Below are 20984 nucleotides of genomic sequence, written 5' to 3' on the forward strand. Positions count from 1 at the left end.
AAAATCATAAAATTTAAACTTTTATTAATGAAGGCAATATAGATTATCTCCAAAATCTCTACTCAAAATAAAACTAAACGATACTAAATTTAAAAAATTATAGAATTAAATATATACTTTTGACTATTGGATAAGTCAAATGAAATGAAATGAAATTGAAGACTACTTACTGTACCTTTATCTGTCAGACACTCCCAACCGCAGAGATGATAAAACTTTCTTAATTTTCACAGAAATATTTCTGCTTTTTCAGAGCAGCGCCAGCTTTCAAAGGCAAATGGGTAAAGTTTTAGGTTTTAACCCCAATCATTAAGTTGATGTAATCAATATAAATGTTTGACTCTCCATTACCGAAGGCACATTTTATCAATGCATGCAATAGTAGTGCATCCAGATGTCTTTGTTGAGAAATTAAAATTATCATTGCACCACTTTTTATTTTACTTTGTCTTCATTTAACTATCACAAAATTATAATATATTATCTGCACCATTTTTTTAATTTATATTAATTAATCACTTTTGTACTAACATCATTAAATAATTTAAACAAAACGATAATTTTATCCGTAAATAAATTAAAAAACCATTTTATCTTATAAAAGCTTTAAAAAATAAAAAAAATATAATTATAAAAATACCACAAACTTAAAAGACCACAAAATTTGTCACACTTGATACTCCCAACTGCAGAGATGATAAAACTTTCTTAATTTTCACAAAAATATATACTGCTCTTTTGAACAGCGCCAGCTTTCAAAGCTTTGGCAAATGGGTGAAGTTTTAACCCCAATCATTAAGCTGATGTAATTCAGATCAATGTTTTGACTCTCCATTACCAAAAGCACATTTTATCAATGCATGCAATAGTGGTGCATCCAGTTGTCTTTGTTAATTTGAAAAGCCATTTTCTCTTGGCTTGCTTGTTATTGTAATTATTAACATTTTCTAAGAAACTAAGCAACCTTAATTTAAACTAAAACTGTCGTGATTTAGGATAATTTCTGGTTATCATTATGGACGAGTGGAAGTACCACAATAAGAGTGTGTGATCAACTTCATAAATTGTCTACAGCTCTTACTTATTACTTAATTCTTGTGCACACCATTGACAATTAAAATTAAAGAATCCATGTGGTTAGGGGTCATGGATAATCATAATTCTTTTTCTTTTTCTTTTTCTTTTTCTTTTTTTTTTAATGTAATCTTTCAATTTTATCCTCCACAATAATATATCTATATAACTTTTTGGAAAATTATCTCTACGCCATTTTTGTTTTGTCAAATGTACATCCAATCACCTCAAAATTTTGACATATTCTTTGCACCACCTTTATTTTTAAGTTTGTATCAATAAACCATTTTGACACTATAAAATAATCATTTTACCCTTAAATGAATTAAAAAATTATTTTATTATACAAAATTTAAAAAAATAAAAAAATTCATAATTACAAGAAAACCTCTGAATTTAATAAAATAAATAAATCTCAAATCCAATATGTTCATTTTTTTTATAATTACAATCTCATTTAAAAATTATCATGTTAATTTTTTGTAATTATAATTTCATTCAGTTTCTAAAGAGAAGTTTCTTAATATTAATTATAGGGAAGTTTACAATAATTATAGGGAGCTTTTCTCTTCATGTTAATTTTTGTAAACTTCCCTATACTTAATTTAATCACAAAAATAAATAAAATTATAATTAAAAAAATTATAATTACAAGGTGTTAATATTTTTATAATTATAATTTCATTTAAAAATTATCATCTAAGATTTTGAGATTTATTTGTTTTATTGAATTTAGAGGTTTTTCCTGTAGATATAATTTTTTTATTTTTCAAAATTTTCTAGAATAAAATAATCTTTTAATTCATTTAGGAGTAAAATGATTATTTTTAGTGTTAAAGTGGTCGATTGATACAAGTTTAGAAATAAAGGTAATGAAAAGAACATGTCAAAATTTTGGGGTGGTTAAATATATATACAACAAAATTAAGGTGGTGTCGAGATAATTTCCCTAACTTTTTTTCTTAATTTATATGATGTTTTGGACCAAACGCTTGTTTTCATGTGTTTGTATAAATCGATTTTGCCAAATTCACCGAATTATACTAACAAAAAATGACCATTTTCGTGCCTAGCTTTATTTTGAACCCATGGCAATGGCTCTCTAAACTTCCGCATCCACAAACCAACGTTTTTTTTTTTCTTCTTCCAAATCTCTAGATACAGCTCATAGAAAGAACCTAAAATTTACTTAAAAGAATGCCATGTGGTTGATAGATGCCCATCACAATCCCATATTTATTTATTTTAAGCAACCTTTGTACGTATAATAATTTTGTTCCAACCAAGCTTGGGGGTGAATTCTCAAAAGCCATTTGGGTTGATGCTAGCTCCTTTTGATAGTATAGACAAAAGCATGGTCAATGGCCGAATAGGAAGAATACGACACAAAGAAAGAACCTAAAATTTTTTAATCCTAAAAGAAGAATTGATTGTGAATTAATCCCAGCAACATCACATTTGGCGCCGCCTATAAAAACATCTCAATTCTATGCCTGACCCTCCAAACAAAATCCTCCAGCCTTCCTATCATAGAAAGTTTTAAAAGGAATTGTGTTTAATAAGAAATTATGGGGTTGTTCTCATTTTCCTTCGCTTTAATGCACATACTTCTTCTGCTCTCAATGTTTCAGCACACGCTTGCTGGCTTGCAGCCACTCTGCCAGGATGACGAGCGTTCTGCCTTGCTGCAATTCAAGCAAAGCCTTACCGTCGTTCAGTGTTCTTTTGATGATTATCCTTCAGCTTATCCCAAGGTTGCATCATGGAGCCAGGAAGAAGAAAATAGCGACTGCTGCTTATGGAACGGCATCAAATGCAACGAAGACACTGGTCATGTGATCAGGCTTGATCTCACAAGCAGTTGCCTCCATGGTTCTATCAACTCTAGTAGCAGCCTCTTTCAACTTGTCCATCTGGAATTGCTTGTTCTCTCGAATAACCACTTCAATTTTTCTGAAATCCCTTCAGAAATCAAGAATCTGTCTAGACTAACAGCTCTATCTCTCTCTAATTCTTCGTTTTCTGGTCAAATACCAGCAGAGTTGCTGGAGCTCTCCAAGTTGGAGAGTCTTGATCTATCATTTAATAATTTTCATTTGAAGCTCCAAAACCCGAGTCTAGCAAATCTAGCTGACAAGTTAGCCAACCTGAAAGTACTTCACCTTGGACAAGTCAATATTGCTTCTACAGTTCCTCATGCATTGGCAAATTTATCATCTTTGTTTTTCTTATCTCTCACTGATTGCCTATTGCAAGGTGAATTCCCTGCAGAGATTTTCCAGTTACCCAAACTTGCATTTCTCACTCTGACGTATAATCACTATCTCACCGGGTATTTGCCAGAATTTCAGAATAGCAGTGTCCTCATAGATTTGAGGCTTTCACATATGAGATTTTCAGGTAAGATTCCAGATTCAATAGAAAATCTTGAATCCTTAGATTCCTTGGGTATTAGAGGTTGCTCATTTTCAGGAAAACTTCCTCCTTCAGTTGGTAATCTTACTAAGCTCAACCATCTATACCTTTCTGGTAATGATTTTTCGGGTGAGTTGCCTGCTTCCTTGGTAAAACTTTCTTCTTTGAAAACGCTAGAGATCATTTTATTCAACTTCTCTGGCAAAGTTCCGGATTCACTTAGTAACCTTACACAGATGAATTCTTTAACAATTTCTGTGACAAATTTTTCTGAACAAAACTCTTATTCGTTGTCTTGGATCCCTAAACTTAACCAACTCACTTATTTGGACCTTTCAGGGAGCAAAATAACTGGTGAGATGTTATGTCTGCTCTCGAATCTAACAGAACTTACTCAAATAAGTTTGGTTCATAACCAATTAACTGGTCCAATCCCCTTTTGCTTTATGAACCTGAACAAATTATCAACTATGTACTTACATAATAATCAACTGACTGGCCATATTCCAGTTGAAGTTAAAAAGCTAACCCAATTGCAGATTCTGCGTTTGGCGGAGAATCAATTGGAAGGCTCTGTTCCTAACTCTATCTTTGAGCTAACGAATTAATCTTCAAGCACTTGACCTTTCCTACAACAATTTGAGTGGCACAGTGGATCTAAACATGTTCCTTCTTCACTTGAAATCTTTAACATCATTAGTTCTCTCGTCAAACAAGTTTTCATTGCTCACTGGAACCAATGTCAGTACTAATTTGCCAAATTTCACTGTAATAGGATTCAGGTCATGCAACATTAGCGAGTTCCCATACTTTTTGCACAACCAAGATCAATTAGTTTCTCTGGATCTTTCCTCCAACAAGATAGCTGGCCAAGTACCCCAATGGTTGTTAAACGTAAGCACAAAGAGTTTGGAATATTTGAACTTTTCTGACAACCTATTGTCGGGATTCGGGCAGGATCTCTTTGTTCTTCCATGGTCTAAAATGAATACTTTAGACCTCGGGTTTAATAATCTCCAAGGACCGCTCCCAGTTCCGTCATCAGTGTCAATCTATTCCTATCTAGTTTCAAACAATCAGTTGACAGGGGAAATTCCAATCCAAATATGTAGTTTGAATGGTCTTCACGCTCTTGATTTGTCTTACAACAACTTAAGTGGCATGCTCCCAGAATGTTTCGGTAATTTCAGTGTTGAGTAGTCAGCATTAAAACTGCAAGCTAACAACTTTTATGGAATCATCCCTCAAACCTTCATGAACGGAACAAATCTGATGATGATTGATTTTAGCGAGAATTCATTGCAAGGAAGAGTACCTAAATCTCTAGCCAATTGTGTGAAGCTAAAATTTCTTAATCTTGGGGATAACCAAATCACCGATGTCTTCCCTTCTTGGTTGGGAACTCTTCCAGAGCTAGAGGTTCTCATTTTGAAATTCAACAACTTTCATGGAGAAATAGAGGAACCTCAAACAGGTTTTGAGTTTCCCAAACTACGCATCATTGATCTCTCTCACAACAGGTTTACAGGTAATCTTCCGTCAAAGCACTTCCACTGTTGGAATGCCATGAAAGATATCAGAGCAAGTAAGCTAACATATTTGCAGGTTAAACTGGTGCCGTATGATGTACTTGGGTTTACCTACTATGGTTATGCTGATTACTCACTAATAATGAGTAACAAAGGCACAGAGATAGAATATCCCAAGCTGTCAAATTTGATCGCAGCAATTATTCTCTCGGACAACAATTTTGTTGGAGAGATTCCAACATCAATCGCCAGTCTAAAGGGGCTTCGGACTCTTACCCTTTCCAACAACAATCTCCGAGGGTACATTCCATTAACTTTGAGTAACCTAACGGTCATAGAGTCATTAGACCTCTCTAGTAACAAGCTCACAGGACAAATTCCTCAGTGTTAAGATAGTCAAATTCCTTGCATTCTTTGATGTGTCACACAACCATCTTAGGGGAGCAATACCACAAGGGACGCAGTTCATCACATTCACAAATGATTGGTTTGCTGGAAATCCAGGATTGTGTGGAGAACCTTTGTCTAGAAAATGTGGAAACTCTGAGGCCTCACCAGCAGAAGATGATCCACCCTCAGAATCTGTACTCGCATTTGGCTGGAAGATAGTTCTAGCAGGGTATGCAAGTGGGACAATAATAGGAGTTGTACTTGGGCACATCTTCTGCACAAGAAAGTATGAATGGCTTATAAAGACTTTTCGACTGCAACCGGAAAGTAATGGAAGGAGGAGAACACATAGGCACAGAATGTAATTAATTAGCTTTTATTTATTTTATGAATTACTCTGTAAAGACTTTAAAATTCATGTAGAAAATTTTCTTTTTCTTCCAATTTCAATAAATCTCTTTATATTATCGTTCTATTATTATGATTTCACACTTAGAGCCCATTTGAAATTATTTTTGAGAGGTTTAAAGGTGATTTTAAAAAATTAAAAATTAATTTTAGCAATTGATAAATTTATTTAAAAATCATTTTTGACAAAACCACCTTATCCTGTGACAGAGAGTAGCTTTTCGAAATCTGATTTTAAAAATCAGTTTTATACTTAAACAATTTCATATATATCCTAATATATGTTATAAAAATCCAAAATTATCTTTTATTCAATTAGGAAATAAAATCATTACATTTAAAGAAATTATTATTATTTTGAATTATATTGAGATAACAAAATAAATACGGTTAATTTGTTTTAGTTACGAATTATTCTATATGCACATAAAATATTACTATATACACATGTTATTATAAAATAAATGCATGGGTAAATAAATTTTATAACTTTATGTCTAATTAAATCATTTGTATTCATACAGCAATTTAAAAATGAGATTTGCCAAATATTATTTACTACTTAACTAATTTACAAAACGCCTTTAAAAATAAAATTTACCAAGCGTTTGACTAATATTTTTACAATTTTTTCACAACTAATTATTTCTATATGTTAGAGTGCAATTTATGCACTAGTTTTGCATTATTTACTTCCCTTAATATCAATGTTTTGCACTTAATAATAGTGATTTACTTATGTTTTACTTTTGTAGGTGCAATTCTATTGATTGATGATAAAATTGAGCTATAAGATGATGTTTAAGGATGATTGTTCTCTTGGAGAAATTATGAGCGTCAGAAGAACTTTGTTGATAAGGCGTGGGCGCGTGCTGTCAACTGCGGACCTGCAGTTTTTAGTTTAACGTGTTTTGTATTTTTGGTTATTTTTGTAATTACGAATTTAATATTTCAGATATTAGTATTTTATTTTAAATAGAATTCTAAAAGAGAGGAGAGAGAGAGTATTTAAGGGAGGAATCTATTGTGAAAAGGGGGGATTTTTGGATTGGAGAAAAAGAAAGAAACCCTAGATCTAATTTTTCTCTTCTCTCTATGAAGAACTAAACCTATTTTTCTGGTTGAAGGATAACGAAGCTTTGATTCATCACTACTATGAGATCTTTCTTGTGCTTTAATTGTTTTATTGCTTTTTGGGTATTTGTTTATTCTCTGTATTATTTTCATGATTATGTTTGTTAATTAGGTAATTGGCCACTATTTAATTATCAACTCAATCTATTGTCAATTAAAGGATTCATCGTATGAAGAATTTAATGTTTGTGACAAATAACATAGCAGAGAGTTGTGTTGTGAGAATAAACAATCTAATTTAAATGAATCATCATATGTGTTGATTAGGATTTGGGTCTCTCTGGTTTTTCAGGCTGTCAATTGATTAAATTCTATGATCGTATCTAGGGTTGTCTATTGATTAGGGAAATAACCAACGGTCGTACCTTGGTTATCGACTAGTTAAGGAGAGATTGGCTATTAGAGGGTCTCAGTAGCTATAACCGGTCTATTCATAAGTAATAATAATAATCTATATTTGAATCAATGATCAGTAGTCGAATCAAGCTGAGTTAATTCCTTCAACCAGAGCTTTCTCCAATTTGAATTACAACTTTAATTTGCATTCTTGTTATTTTAATTTGATTTTTATTATTGTCAACAATTCCCCCATTTTACGTTTTACGTTTCAAAAGGATTTAAATAATTACCGATCTCTGTGGACACGACCCTGCTCAATCACTATACACAATTTATTTAGAGTAGGAATTTATTTTTGTTGGCTTCGACAACCATCAAATTTTGGCGCCGTTGCCGGGGATTGGTGTCATTTATTTAATCCTTTTTACGTTTTACTTGGTGTATGGTTCGTTCTTCTCGTACAGGTACACTTTCGTTTGATCCTGAAATTGAGAAGACAGCTCGCCAGCTGAGACAGCAGACAAAGCGAGCTAAGCAACGATCCTCGTCGCCTTTGCTTTCTGAAACAGATACAGTGCCTGATTTAGTTGAATCATCTAGCGATTCAGAAGAACAAGTGATGGATAGACCTGCACCTGTAGAAAGAACTCTTAGAGAGTTAGCTGAACCAGACTTGAATCAACAACCACTCTGCATTCAATATGTAGACTTGGAGGTAAATTTTGAATTAAAGTCTGGTCTTATTCATTTATTACCCAAGTTTCATGGTTTTGCAGGTGAAGATCCTCATAAACATCTTAAGGAGTTTCATGTTGTGTGTTCAAGTATGAGACCACAAGGCGTGACTGAAGAGCAGATTAAGCTGCGTGCTTTTCCGTTCTCTGTAGATGGGCTAGCTAAAGATTGGTTGTACTACTTGCCTCCTGGATCGATTACAACGTGGAATGGTTTGAAGAAGCAGTTCCTCGAGAAGTACTTTCCTGCTTCAAGAGCTGCCAACATCAGAAAAGATATTTGTGGGATCAGACAACTTCCTGGGGAGACTTTGTATGAGTATTGGGAGCGATTCAAACAATTGTGTGCCAGTTGTCCTCAGCATCAAATTTCTGATCAACTTCTTATTCAATATTTTTACGAAGGATTATCATTGATGGATAGGAGTATGATAGATGCTGCTAGTGGAGGCGTGTTGGTGAACAAGACCCCTACTCAAGCAAGGGAGTTGATCTCAAATATGGCTGCCAATGCACAACAATTTGGCAGCAGGCAAGATGCCACTTCAAGAACGGTGAATGAGGTAAATATTTCTTCAGTTGAACAACGTTTAGATAAACTCACTTCTCTTGTGGAAAAGTTTGTTGTAGGTAATGTGCAACAGGTGAAGACTTGTGGTATTTGTTACAATATGGGTCATTCAACTGATATGTGTCCTACACTTCAAGAAGAACCCGTTGAACAAGCCAATGCAGTTGGAGGATTTCCAGGCATGCCTCAGAGGAGGTATGATCCTTATGCACAAACATACAATCCGGGATGGAAGGATCATCCCAACTTCAGCTATGGAGTTAGGCAGTCAGGATTCCCACAACAGTATCCACCAAGACAACCAGCACCTCCACAGTCAAACTCCAAGTCAGGTATATCTCTCGAAGAAATTGTTAAATCACTTGCGACTAACACACAACAATTTCAGCAGGCAACTACAGCAAGCATTCAGAACTTGGAGAACCAAATGAGTCAATTGGCGACTACAGTGAGCCGTCTGGAGTCTCAAGTATTAGGGAGATTGCCTTCACAATCTGAGGTGAATCCAAAGCAAAACGTTAGTGCTGTCATCCTTAGAAGTGGGAAAGAGTTGCAAGAGCCTAGTAAGAAAGTGACAAAGTATGTAGAAGATGAGCTTGAGAAGAATGAATTGATGCCTCAATCTCAAGATGCGCAACCCACAAGAGCGAAACCCCTACCTATTGTGATACCTCCTCCTTTTCCAAGCCGGTTTGCAAAATCCAAAAAGGAGGAACAAGAGAAAGACATCCTTGAGACATTTCGCAAGGTTGAGGTAAATATTCCTTTATTAGATGCTATAAAACAAATACCTCGATATGCTAAAGTCCTTAAGGAACTGTGCACCTCCAAGAGAAAATTAAGAGGAGATGAAAAAGTTCACATGGGGGAGAATGTTTCAGCAGTTCTCCAAAAGAAACTACCTCCTAAGTGCAAGGATCCAGGTATGTTTACTATCCCTTGTAAAATTGGTAGTGTTAGAGTTGAAAAGGCTTTGTTAGATCTAGGAGCTTCTATTAATGTCATGCCTCGTTCCATTTATTCATCTTTGAATATTGGTCCATTAAAAGAAACTGGTGTGATAATTCAACTAGCTGACAGGTCTAATGCATATCCTGATGGGGTATTAGAAGATGTCTTAGTACAAGTTAATGAGTTGGTTTTTCCTGCTGATTTTTATGTACTTGATATGGAAGATGATAACTCCTCTAATTCTGTCCCAATTTTGCTAGGAAGACCTTTTCTTAAGACTGCTAGGACTAAAATGGATATACATAAAGGGACTCTCACTATGGAGTTTGATGGAGAGGTTATAGAATTCAATATGAATGATGCCATGAAATATCCTAGTGAGGAACATTCGGTATTTTCTGTGGATGTTATTAACCCTATAGCGCAGGAAATTTTTTACAAGGAAAAGACGAAGACATTTCATGATAGAATGATTTTGAGAAAGGAGTTCTCTGTTGGTCAAAAAGTTCTTCTTTTTCATTCTAAACGTAAACTTTTTCCGGGTAAATTACGTTCTTGTTGGGTTGGACCTTTTATTGTTACTAATGTTTTTCCTCATGGTGCAGTTGAGATTCGGAGCCCGACCTCTGACAGAGTTCTTAAGGTTAATGGTCATCGCTTAAAACCTTTTTATGAAGGTTTTTCGGTGAATATTGTGGAGGATGTGGCTCTCGAAAGTCCAAATTATGGAGATTGATGCATAAATGTGTCTAGCCAAAGACATAAAACAAAGGCGCTTTTTGGGAGGCAACCCAAGTGATTTATTTATTTTGGTTTTTGTTATATCTTCTTTTAATTTTGATTCAAATTTTTTTTAAATAATGTGTTTGCTTATTTTGGTCAGAAGAAAATTTTTGATAAGGCGTGCCCACGTCTTAACTAATAAGTACTTCTGTAATTTTTAAAGTAAAATAGTTTTAAGGCGTGCCCACGTGCTTATTAGAAAAGTACTTCTGAAATTTTTAGTGTCTCAAAGTGATTCATCACTAAAAAAAAAATAATAATAATAAAAAATTAATTTTAATTGATTTTATTTCATTTTATTTTATTTATTTATTTCTTTTGTTCTTTCTTTTATATATATATATTTTTTTTTATTTAAAAAAAATCAAAAAAAAAATCATTGTTAAAAAAAAAAAAAAAATTTACTGTTCACAAAATCCCTAATTTTCCAGAAATTGTTTTCTTCTCCAGCCGTTTGCAGCACGCCAGCAGCAAACCAGCCAGCCGGAGAATGCAGCATCAGTCGCGCGCAACGCAGCCACGCAGACAGCATCCTGCACGCAACCAGCAGTGCGCAACCAGCCCCAAGCCGCGCAGCAAGCTCCAGCCGAGCACGCAACGCAACAAGCGTCACCAGCGCGCGCACCAGCAATCCCCCAGCGCGCAGCAACAGCCGCAGCACGCAGATCCAGCGTCACCAGTTCGCAGCATCAGTCCCATCCGCGCGCAACTGAACCACCAGCCGTGTACCCGCAAGCTCCAGTCGAGCAGCAATAGTCCGCAACCAGCCTACGACCTGTATTCCAGCCGCGTGAATCGAAATCCGTGACAAGATGGAGCAGAATTTGGCCGCATACTTCAAGAGTGTGGGATTTATCCCACCATTCCCGCCAAGCCCATAGACGTTATGAGGATCAAAGCTCACAATTCAGGGAAGTTTTTGCCTTTAATCTTTTATCCTTACGCTTTAATTTTTATGTGAGCTTTGATTATCTTACATTGGGGACAATGTAAGTTATTGGTGTGGGGGAGGGATTTTTGCATTATTGATGCCTGGAATTATTATTTTCACTCTACTCATCTATTTTCATTCTACTCATCCTTAAATGATTTTGGAGTTAGTATGCTTCATATATTATTATTTTTCTTTTCTTTTCTTTCTCATTACTTTTTTCCCATCTATCTCAAATTATTTACATCTATTTTTATTCTATCATACTCTTTCATCACTCACATTTTATCTTTCACTTTTCATATTACTACATACATCTTTCTCACTTCTTATCATTTTTACCTTTCCTTCACTCATACCTTCTTCCCATTCTACACCACTATTGATGGTTGATTCATTTGAAGAGTGTACATGATTTGATGGCAAATTTACCAACTTTGTGAGGATTTGAGCCTATGAGCAACCACTTTGCTCTAATTATTTTTATTATGTGAATATCAATCTTAGTTTGTTTATTCTAGAACTTGCTTTGTTATGCATGTTGAAGCCACATTACGGGATTTTTTGCATTAAAATGATAAGGGCAAACCATTTACCATTTTTCTATTCTTGCATTTTCTTTTTTTTTCTCTACCCGAAGACCTTGATTTACTATCTTTGTTTGAGCCTTAACCATTACCCATCTAATTCTCTCCGTCTACTTAACCATTTTTCTTCTTTTTGAGCCTCAATTTAAGGAGATTTTTGGACTCATTGTGTGGATATATTTTGTTGCTTTTTCTACCTTGTAATAAAGTTTCTCAATTAGATCAACAAGCATTATGCTTGAATTAAATTGTGCAAGGTTCGTTTCTTTTGTTTGATTCAAAAAAAAAACAACAAAAAAAAAACAAAAAAAAAGAAAAAAAAAGAAAAAAGAAAAAAAAAAGAAAAAAGAAAATTTGAAAAAAAAATCGAAATAAAAAATGTTTACATTCTTGGTGACTTGAGTAGAAATAAGCATTTTGATATCATAAGTTCATTCAATGAGTTCATTCTTCTCGTTTTGATCTCTTTTTCTTTCGTAAACCTTTCTTTTTCATTTAACACATTTAACCCCATTACAACCCTTTTAAGACCCTTAGATTTTTGCATTTTATTCATGTTTTGTGGATTGAGATGTGATATATGAGCAAGCTTATGGTAATAGCATTCTTTGATTTGATTTGAGTGGATAAATGACACCCTAAACACTTTGAGTGCATGGAGTGAAGTTATTGAGAGGGCTATTACATCTTGTTGCACTTGAATTTTGAACGAATCTTCTTGGTGGTTGAATGTTCTTATTCTATCTTATGAAATTCTATGCTTTAAAATCCTTGTCTCTCGAACGTTGAACGACTTAATTTCTTGAGGTATGCTTGCTTAAAATTATTTTTGGATGAGTTGAGATGAGAATTTAGTGGAGATTTGAGATTAGTCTTGAGTTATATGCTTGAGGACAAGCATCATCTTGGTGTGGGGGAATTTGTTAGAGTGCAATTTATGCACTAGTTTTGCATTATTTACTTCCCTTAATATCAATGTTTTGCACTTAATAATAGTGATTTACTTATGTTTTACTTTTGTAGGTGCAATTCTATTGATTGATGATAAAATTGAGCTATAAGATGATGTTTAAGGATGATTGTTCTCTTGGAGAAATTATGAGCGTCAGAAGAACTTTGTTGATAAGGCGTGGGCGCGTGCTGTCAACTGCGGACCTGCAGTTTTTAGTTTAACGTGTTTTGTATTTTTGGTTATTTTTGTAATTACGAATTTAATATTTCAGATATTAGTATTTTATTTTAAATAGAATTCTAAAAGAGAGGAGAGAGAGAGTATTTAAGGGAGGAATCTATTGTGAAAAGGGGGGATTTTTGGATTGGAGAAAAAGAAAGAAACCCTAGATCTAATTTTTCTCTTCTCTCTATGAAGAACTAAACCTATTTTTCTGGTTGAAGGATAACGAAGCTTTGATTCATCACTACTATGAGATCTTTCTTGTGCTTTAATTGTTTTATTGCTTTTTGGGTATTTGTTTATTCTCTGTATTATTTTCATGATTATGTTTGTTAATTAGGTAATTGGCCACTATTTAATTATCAACTCAATCTATTGTCAATTAAAGGATTCATCGTATGAAGAATTTAATGTTTGTGACAAATAACATAGCAGAGAGTTGTGTTGTGAGAATAAACAATCTAATTTAAATGAATCATCATATGTGTTGATTAGGATTTGGGTCTCTCTGGTTTTTCAGGCTGTCAATTGATTAAATTCTATGATCGTATCTAGGGTTGTCTATTGATTAGGGAAATAACCAACGGTCGTACCTTGGTTATCGACTAGTTAAGGAGAGATTGGCTATTAGAGGGTCTCAGTAGCTATAACCGGTCTATTCATAAGTAATAATAATAATCTATATTTGAATCAATGATCAGTAGTCGAATCAAGCTGAGTTAATTCCTTCAACCAGAGCTTTCTCCAATTTGAATTACAACTTTAATTTGCATTCTTGTTATTTTAATTTGATTTTTATTATTGTCAACAATTCCCCCATTTTACGTTTTACGTTTCAAAAGGATTTAAATAATTACCGATCTCTGTGGACACGACCCTGCTCAATCACTATACACAATTTATTTAGAGTAGGAATTTATTTTTGTTGGCTTCGACAACCATCACTATATCACAACTAATAACGATTATTTTAAAAACTATAAAATTACCATTCTAGTCATTAATTTAAAAAATGTTTGTATGTAATTGTTTGATTTCGTTTGATCCTGAAATTGAGAAGACAGCTCGCCAGCTGAGACAGCAGACAAAGCGAGCTAAGCAACGATCCTCGTCGCCTTTGCTTTCTGAAACAGATACAGTGCCTGATTTAGTTGAATCATCTAGCGATTCAGAAGAACAAGTGATGGATAGACAGGTCTGCAGATGGATATTACTAAGGTAACATGGTCAGGACATGAGATTAATACAGTCCACTTACTTTTAATATTAATTAGGATTTTATACAAATTCTTTAAAAATAAAAAAATTAAAGAATTTAATCGTTACATGAGCCATAAAATAATTACGAAACGTGAATAAAGACAAAGGCTTATCACTTGAGAAGATTTTATGAAATTGATGCTCACAGTCCCACTCCATAATTGAGTATTCTAGGTCATATATTACAGAATGAAGATTACAAGTATTATTTGTAGGTAACTGTCTAAATGGTCTCTTACCTTGATCGATAAAGCAAATTAAGGTCGCTGCGATCCAATCTCATTCCAAGACTAAGAACTTTGTTGTTGATCTTTAGATATATAGCTTCATCAGGCTGGAGTCGGAGCACAAGCTCATTTGTAGCCTTGTCTAAGTCAGTTCCCAAATTCCGCTTGTACAAGTTTCCAGGGACATGTCTGAACTGAACTCTGATCTCTGCACTGAAGTTTCATTGACACAACATTCTCAAGTCAACCAGTTGAGCATATTCTACAATATAAGAGAACATGGTGAAAGAATAGATCCACATGAAAAGGGAAGAAATACTGCCTACCGTTTGGTATGGAGTGCTTTGCCTGCTTTCATCAGGAAAGGAACCCCATCCCATCTTGCATTGTTGATAAAAAGAACAGCCGCGGCAAATGTTGGCGTGAGACTGTCCTTTGGCACAGTTGGGTCATCAATATAAGCAGGATATGATTTACTACCCTTGTTGTGGCCCTTGTATTGACCAACAATTACATCTTCAAGCAGAAGCGGTTGCATTGATCGAAGAACCTTCACCTGAATTAAGCCACGCACAACAAAGTCAATGATTAACTTAAAACAATTGCAAGGAGTGTAGCATTTCCATAACCCACCATGGGATTTGATTCTTCTTTGATGGTGATGGTGGTGCGTAGGTATACCTTAAAATAGGATCTCTAGCAATCATAGAAATGGTACACAAAGGGGACCAGGAGACCACAATTCTAGTTTGTAAAATTTGTAGAAGAAAAAAAAACCGAATTACCTTTTCATTTCTAATGTCTTCTGCATCTAAGCTGACGGGAGTCTCCATTGCAAATAATGCCAGTATTTGCAAGAGTTGATTTTGCATTATATCTCGTATGATTCCATAGTTATCAAAATAACTGGAAAGATTTACCAAAAAATCAGCTGATCTGGGTGTCTGAAACAATTTCTAGTATAATAACAATATCTTCAGGCAACATATACAACTCACCCCCCTCATCTCTCTGTTCCAAAATCTTCAGAAAATATAAATTGTACATTGCGGATGTAATTCCTGGACCATAGAGGCTCAAAAACAAGATTGGAGAATCGAAGCACTGATAGATTCTCAACCAGCTCCTTACCCAAGTAATGGTTATCCTGAAAGGATATCAATACAGTCAAACATTATCCCACATGTCTTTCTTTAAGGAAGCAAATGAGAGTCAAACCTGAATATTTGATCCTCTCTTAGATTCTGCTTCAAACTTCTAGTTAACTCGCCAGAAGACACAGAGTCCCGACCAAACTGTTTTTCAACAATGACTCTTGTCCAACCAGTAGCTGATGAAGCTCTAAGGCTAGCACATTTCGCCACCTCCACAAAAATGTTTGGAGGTATTGATAAGTAAAATAACCTATTCGATAGCTTTCTAGCCCAAAATACCATTTTCTTACACTGGGTTAAAAAAGTAAAACTAAAATAAACAAAAATAAACAAAAATCAAATTGGACACGGAGCTAGTTACTAGCTTCCTAAACACGAATCTATTTTACAATTGGTGGAACAATAAGAAATATGTCAGTTACTTGGTCCATTACAGAGCAGAACTCCCAATGAATCTAGTAATAGTTCTTATTTGGATTCAATACATTTACTAGAGACTAACATTTACTAACGGGATTTTACCCACACGCCCTGCCTATTCCTCCCTCCTAGAATTAGGGGGTATGGAAAACTTCACTGCAATCAAATAACCATTTAATATCCCATGATATCAAAAGGATATAGAAACAAAATCCCACCAAAAGATAGTTAATGAAATGTTCCATTAGTTCAAGGATTCAATGGCTCCAATACTACCTAAAATTGAGGGCGAAGTAATTCATAAAGGGAAAGACTCTAAACAGAGAGGGACAGTTAATGAAGCAAAGGAGGATTCATTGAACTACACCATTAATCTGTGAGTTGAATTAAGAACATTTATTATACTTTATTGTTTGAAATTACTATTGAAGCCCTTTCATCTGATACAAGCGTCGGAGGTTTTCTGCTGGCAATAATGTTGGGCCTCCGACAGTTTCTGCGTTAGCAAAACGAGATCAGAGTCATCAATGGATGGACAGCAATTACCATCAATTAGCAGAGTACCAGTTTCCGACAAATATAAATCTGCTTGTTGAAGCCAAAATTTGGCACCAACGTCTCTTGCCTTCCCTGTAATATTTTACCGTATCTCAAGGCTTAAGTATCCATTAGCAAAGCTAATTTGTCATGTAATAAAGACGATAAAATCAACCCTTAAAACCTACTTGTTGGAGATGCATTAGTAGAATCTATGACTCCAGAGTTGCTATAAAGCTACAAATTTCATAAATGTAAAGAAGCAATTAATTACCTCTTTCTCTTTCAGTTTGCTGTCTAATTCTGCAAAATGCTCCTCAGAGTTGTACAGACCCGAATGGTAAAAGCATCTCTTCAAGAACTGATCCATTTTGTCTTCACAATTTTCCCTGTAAGTTCCCTCCTCTATTACTAAATACAAAATGCATAGGCTGCTAAGAATTACATTTGAGAGTTTCACAAAATTACATACTTCTTATCAATTCTACAAGTTAAAGTTTTGCTAATCACGTTCCTCAGATCCTCATCAGTCAATTTAGTCCGAGCATAACCAAAAATTGTAAAATCCTGCATAAGGATGATAAATGGAAGACAAAATGAAAACTTATCAGCTATTTAACATTCATCACGGTTGTTGAAAAAGTGAAATTAGTGAAGCAACAAAGCATAGAACCTCAGGCAGACAATCTTCATAGTATAGTGCGAAAAGTGCGGGAAAAATCTTCTTCTTTGCGAGGTCCCCTAAGGCTCCAACTGTTGAATTAGCTGATGAAACTGAATCTCATGCAACACACGTTGGAGTGCCAGCTGGAATCAAGCCAGCTGTGAATCTAGTAGCTAGCCTAGAAGTGACGGTGACAGATGCACGTGAGAAGCTAAAGAATTCCAGGTGGCAAAACTGTTATGAAGAGATTCCCATGCAGTTAGATGTGGCTGGAATTAGTTGACAGTTTAGCTATTGTTAATTGTGTATTTGTTATTTTGTTAGTTAGATTGCTAAGTAATAATTGGCGTGATTAGCAAGATTAAGATTGAACTATAAATACTGAGCTAAGCTCATAATTGTAAATTGAGTTCTGTGATAATAAAACTGAAACAGATATTCTTCTTCATTTTGATCTGTAAAATCTAACTCCAACAACTGTTATGTTGAGTGTAGAACCCGCTTTTTCAGATGATGCCGGAACGGAGGCCTCTATCGCTTAAGGCTCGGAATGATCGTTGGCCAGAGGTTTTCCAGCTAAATCTAAACTCAAAATTGCAGCTAGAAATCAGCAATGAGAAACAAAACTGATATGCTGAAGACAAAATCTAATCATTGCAAATGATTATGATTATATCAATGAGCGGACAATTTGATAAACCCTCTTTCCAAAACCAAATTTTCTTCGCATACAAATTCATTTGGCAATTGTCGAAAACAGGAAAAATCTTTTCTTTTCTTTTTTTGTTAAATAAGATATTCATTTTGGACACAGTTTATGAATAAGCAATTGAATGAGAATTAAAACCCATCTGATACTGATTCGGCGTAAAAGACTACAGTAGAGGAACCAGTATCTCACTATCTTCCAAAGAAACAGCATTGAAAGGATGCCCATTAGAGGATTTGAGCTGAAAATGCTTTCTAGCATGGATTCTTGACTGAACTTGAGATACCCAAGCGGAGAAACAAGATTTTCTTGGGACAACAATGAAGTCACTGAAGAGTTGTGTCTTGTAATGCTTCAATGAAGGAGAACAAGGACTCAAATATGCAGTAGCCATGCTCAGTTAGGGATCAAGAGGAGTGTAGAAGTTAGGATTGAACAAGCGTGTGCATATGGATTACGTTTATGGTTTGTGTTATAAAGATTGTACCTATAAAATAAATTTACAAATGCAAGTGCCCTTTTCCATTGATGAAGGGGCCAGTGTCCCTGAAGTTACTTTTCATATACTAAACAAATCTGTTATATGAGGTCAAGAATTTTTCGTTTTTCTTTATTCTTTTCTAATTTATAAATTTTAAGTTTACAAGTCAACCGAGCAGAACAAAATGTTTATGAAACATGCATAGACAATACAAACTTGAATTAAGAGTTAAAATACTTCCCTAAAAGTTCTATAAATACAACTGACTTGTACTAGATATTGGATGGTTCTTATCTAAATTGAAGAAAGTTTTAACTTACGAATGTGTTTATTTGGTGGGGGTTCTCATACTTTAATAAAGTATGAAAAAGTATGAAAAAATTGTTATGCTACATTGCAATGATATATTATATGACATGATAGTTTCTTTGACACTTTAAATAAAGTGCCAGAATTTTCATTGTCAAATTATAGTAACTTTCTCTATTTTATAACACTATATAAATAAACGTCGCTTGTTATTATAAAATTTTCAATTATTTTTAACTTCCCTCTTGTATCAATAAATAACTTATTTGATATTAAGACAAAAGATTGTGACTACGAAGTAAAAATTATTAGTGTGTTGTAAATATAATTTTTGAATAAAAATTTTGACAAAAATAATAAACATATTATATATTTTTTTATCATACAAGTGTTAAAATGAATCAAAATAATTTTCAAACTACAGTAATAAATATTCTCCAATGACTTTAGTGCTATAACTAAAAAGTTACAGCTATCCAACCATACTATTAAATACTAAATAAGATCTAAGATTGAGTGAAAACAAAATTAATCAAAACCTATTTTTCAAGAAAAAAGAAACTCCACTTGTATCCATTTATAAATTTATGGATAATTATATGTAATTTTTTTAGAATTATTTACACAATAAATATATATAAGGTGGTCTACCTCCTTTGCAACGTGACTTTTCATTTTAATGAATCGGTGATTTTTTTCATGGTTGATTGAAATTGAGGAAACGTGTTAGGTCGTTTGGGCGTTTTTGTCGCTGACTTTTTAATTATTGAATTATCTCTGGGACTTTGGGCCAGCCGTTTTAAAGTGAATTAACTTTGCCGGGCTTTGACAGATGATTCGATTTCTATTTAGAGTTGGCCTTTCGACACCCCCTGTAAATTTCTTGTAAAACCCTTCTTTAAATGGAATTTCCGAAATAATTAAAAATAAATTAATTCTTTTTTATTTTGAATGAAAATCCAATTAAAACTCATAAATAAATTATTATTTTAATAATTTTTTCACACCCATTTCATTTCATTATTTATATTTTAAATTTTAATTGAATTTTTTTAAGAAACTTTAAAGAATTTAAAAAAATTGTGAAGTAGAATTTGTGTAACAAGATAAGAATAATTTAAGATTTTAGAACTTTTATGCATTTACAGATAAGAAATAAAAAAAAAATTCTTTTTAGGATGAAATTTAGTAACAAAATGATTGATTTTAATTTATAATTTAGTATTTTATGAATTAAGTTGGAGTATTTTTCGGGAATAAAATTTCGAAAGGGGTGTCATAAAGATTTTTGGGGTGTTAGAAGCTCCACTCGTATGGTTATTAGTCTACATCAGGTTTTGGGCTGCCTTGTGTGCCCTGGCCTACTTGGACAGTCCAATACAAAGATTGGATTTGTATGTTGTAAGAGTTGCATTTGCATGAACCTTTTCAATTTTGGTTGCCATTTTTCTTATTTTCTGTAACAACTAATAAAATAAAAAGAGAAAATTGTGGTCAGATGAAGAATTGCTGTGTCAAATTGTCATTTCCAAATAAATAAAATGAAAATGATCACATATTAACATGTGACAAATGTTAAGCTTAGTTGAAGAAGAATCAGTTGGTGGGTTGCCAAGAAGAATCAAATGACTCAAAGCTATTGTCTTTGCCTTTCTAGCTCAAATTTTAGCTAAGGGAAACGTAGTATCCCAATTTTATTTTATTTTTCTCAAATTTATGCATAAATTAGGTGGAATAATTTTAATTGGGTTCAATATAGTGGATCCATTGAGGCCTTAGTGCCCAATTTTGCCACAGCAGAAATTGTTCAACAACAACTACTGCAATACAGCAGAATTTGTTTTGAAGGAAAGGAACTAGATTCTCTGATCTCTTTTGCAAAAGCTGAAGCTGTTATAGAAGCTTATCAAAGAGTAAGGCTCACAGGAGAAACACACATTGATAAAAAGGTTACTGGAGTTAAGGAGAAATGGAATCCTCCGCCAAGTAAGATAAATGTGGATGCAGCAATTGACAAGCAAAATCAGCAAACAGGGGTGGGAGTAGTCATTTGAGATTCCAACGGCAAGATAACGGCGGCAGCGGTCAAAATATCAAAACAGTGGAAGGATGTGGCTTATACTGAGGCTGAATCTATGGAAATAGGGGCTTGAGATAGCAAAGGAAGCTGCTATGTCTTACCTGATAATGGAGATGGATTGCC

The 20984-nt window shown here is 34.0% G+C and overlaps 2 protein-coding genes, 1 non-coding gene and 1 pseudogene across 3 annotated transcripts; 2 read left to right on the forward strand and 2 right to left on the reverse strand.

Moving 5' to 3' along the window:
* The first annotated feature begins 2642 nt into the window (after positions 1–2642).
* Positions 2643–4097, forward strand: LOC18052189 (receptor-like protein 9DC3). The gene has a single exon (XM_024190885.1). It carries the CDS (start codon positions 2643–2645, stop codon positions 4095–4097), a length of 1455 nt encoding a protein of 484 aa, XP_024046653.1.
* Positions 4098–7983: 3886 nt separating this feature from the next.
* Positions 7984–10154, forward strand: LOC112100998 (the record flags this gene model as incomplete). The annotated part of the gene is made up of 3 exons (XM_024190886.1): positions 7984–8586; positions 8986–10031; positions 10151–10154. Coding segments are annotated over 3 exons (1653 nt in total), but the record flags the coding sequence as incomplete, so codon positions are not given.
* Positions 8287–8393, reverse strand: LOC112101289. The gene has a single exon (XR_002907416.1). It is a non-coding gene; the product is annotated as a small nucleolar RNA R71 (small nucleolar RNA).
* Positions 10155–14405: 4251 nt separating the features above from the next.
* LOC112100999 lies at positions 14406–18385 on the reverse strand (annotated as a pseudogene).
* Between the last annotated feature and the right edge of the window lie 2599 nt (positions 18386–20984).

Source organism: Citrus clementina, unplaced genomic scaffold (genome assembly GCF_000493195.1).
Source record: "Citrus clementina cultivar Clemenules unplaced genomic scaffold, Citrus_clementina_v1.0 scaffold_2, whole genome shotgun sequence".
Lineage (NCBI taxonomy): Eukaryota > Viridiplantae > Streptophyta > Magnoliopsida > Sapindales > Rutaceae > Citrus > Citrus x clementina.

Excerpts from the sequence above, each read along its gene's own strand:
- LOC18052189 (XM_024190885.1), top strand. The coding sequence starts at position 2,643 with ATGGGGTTGTTCTCATTTTCCTTCGCTTTAATGCACATACTTCTTCTG.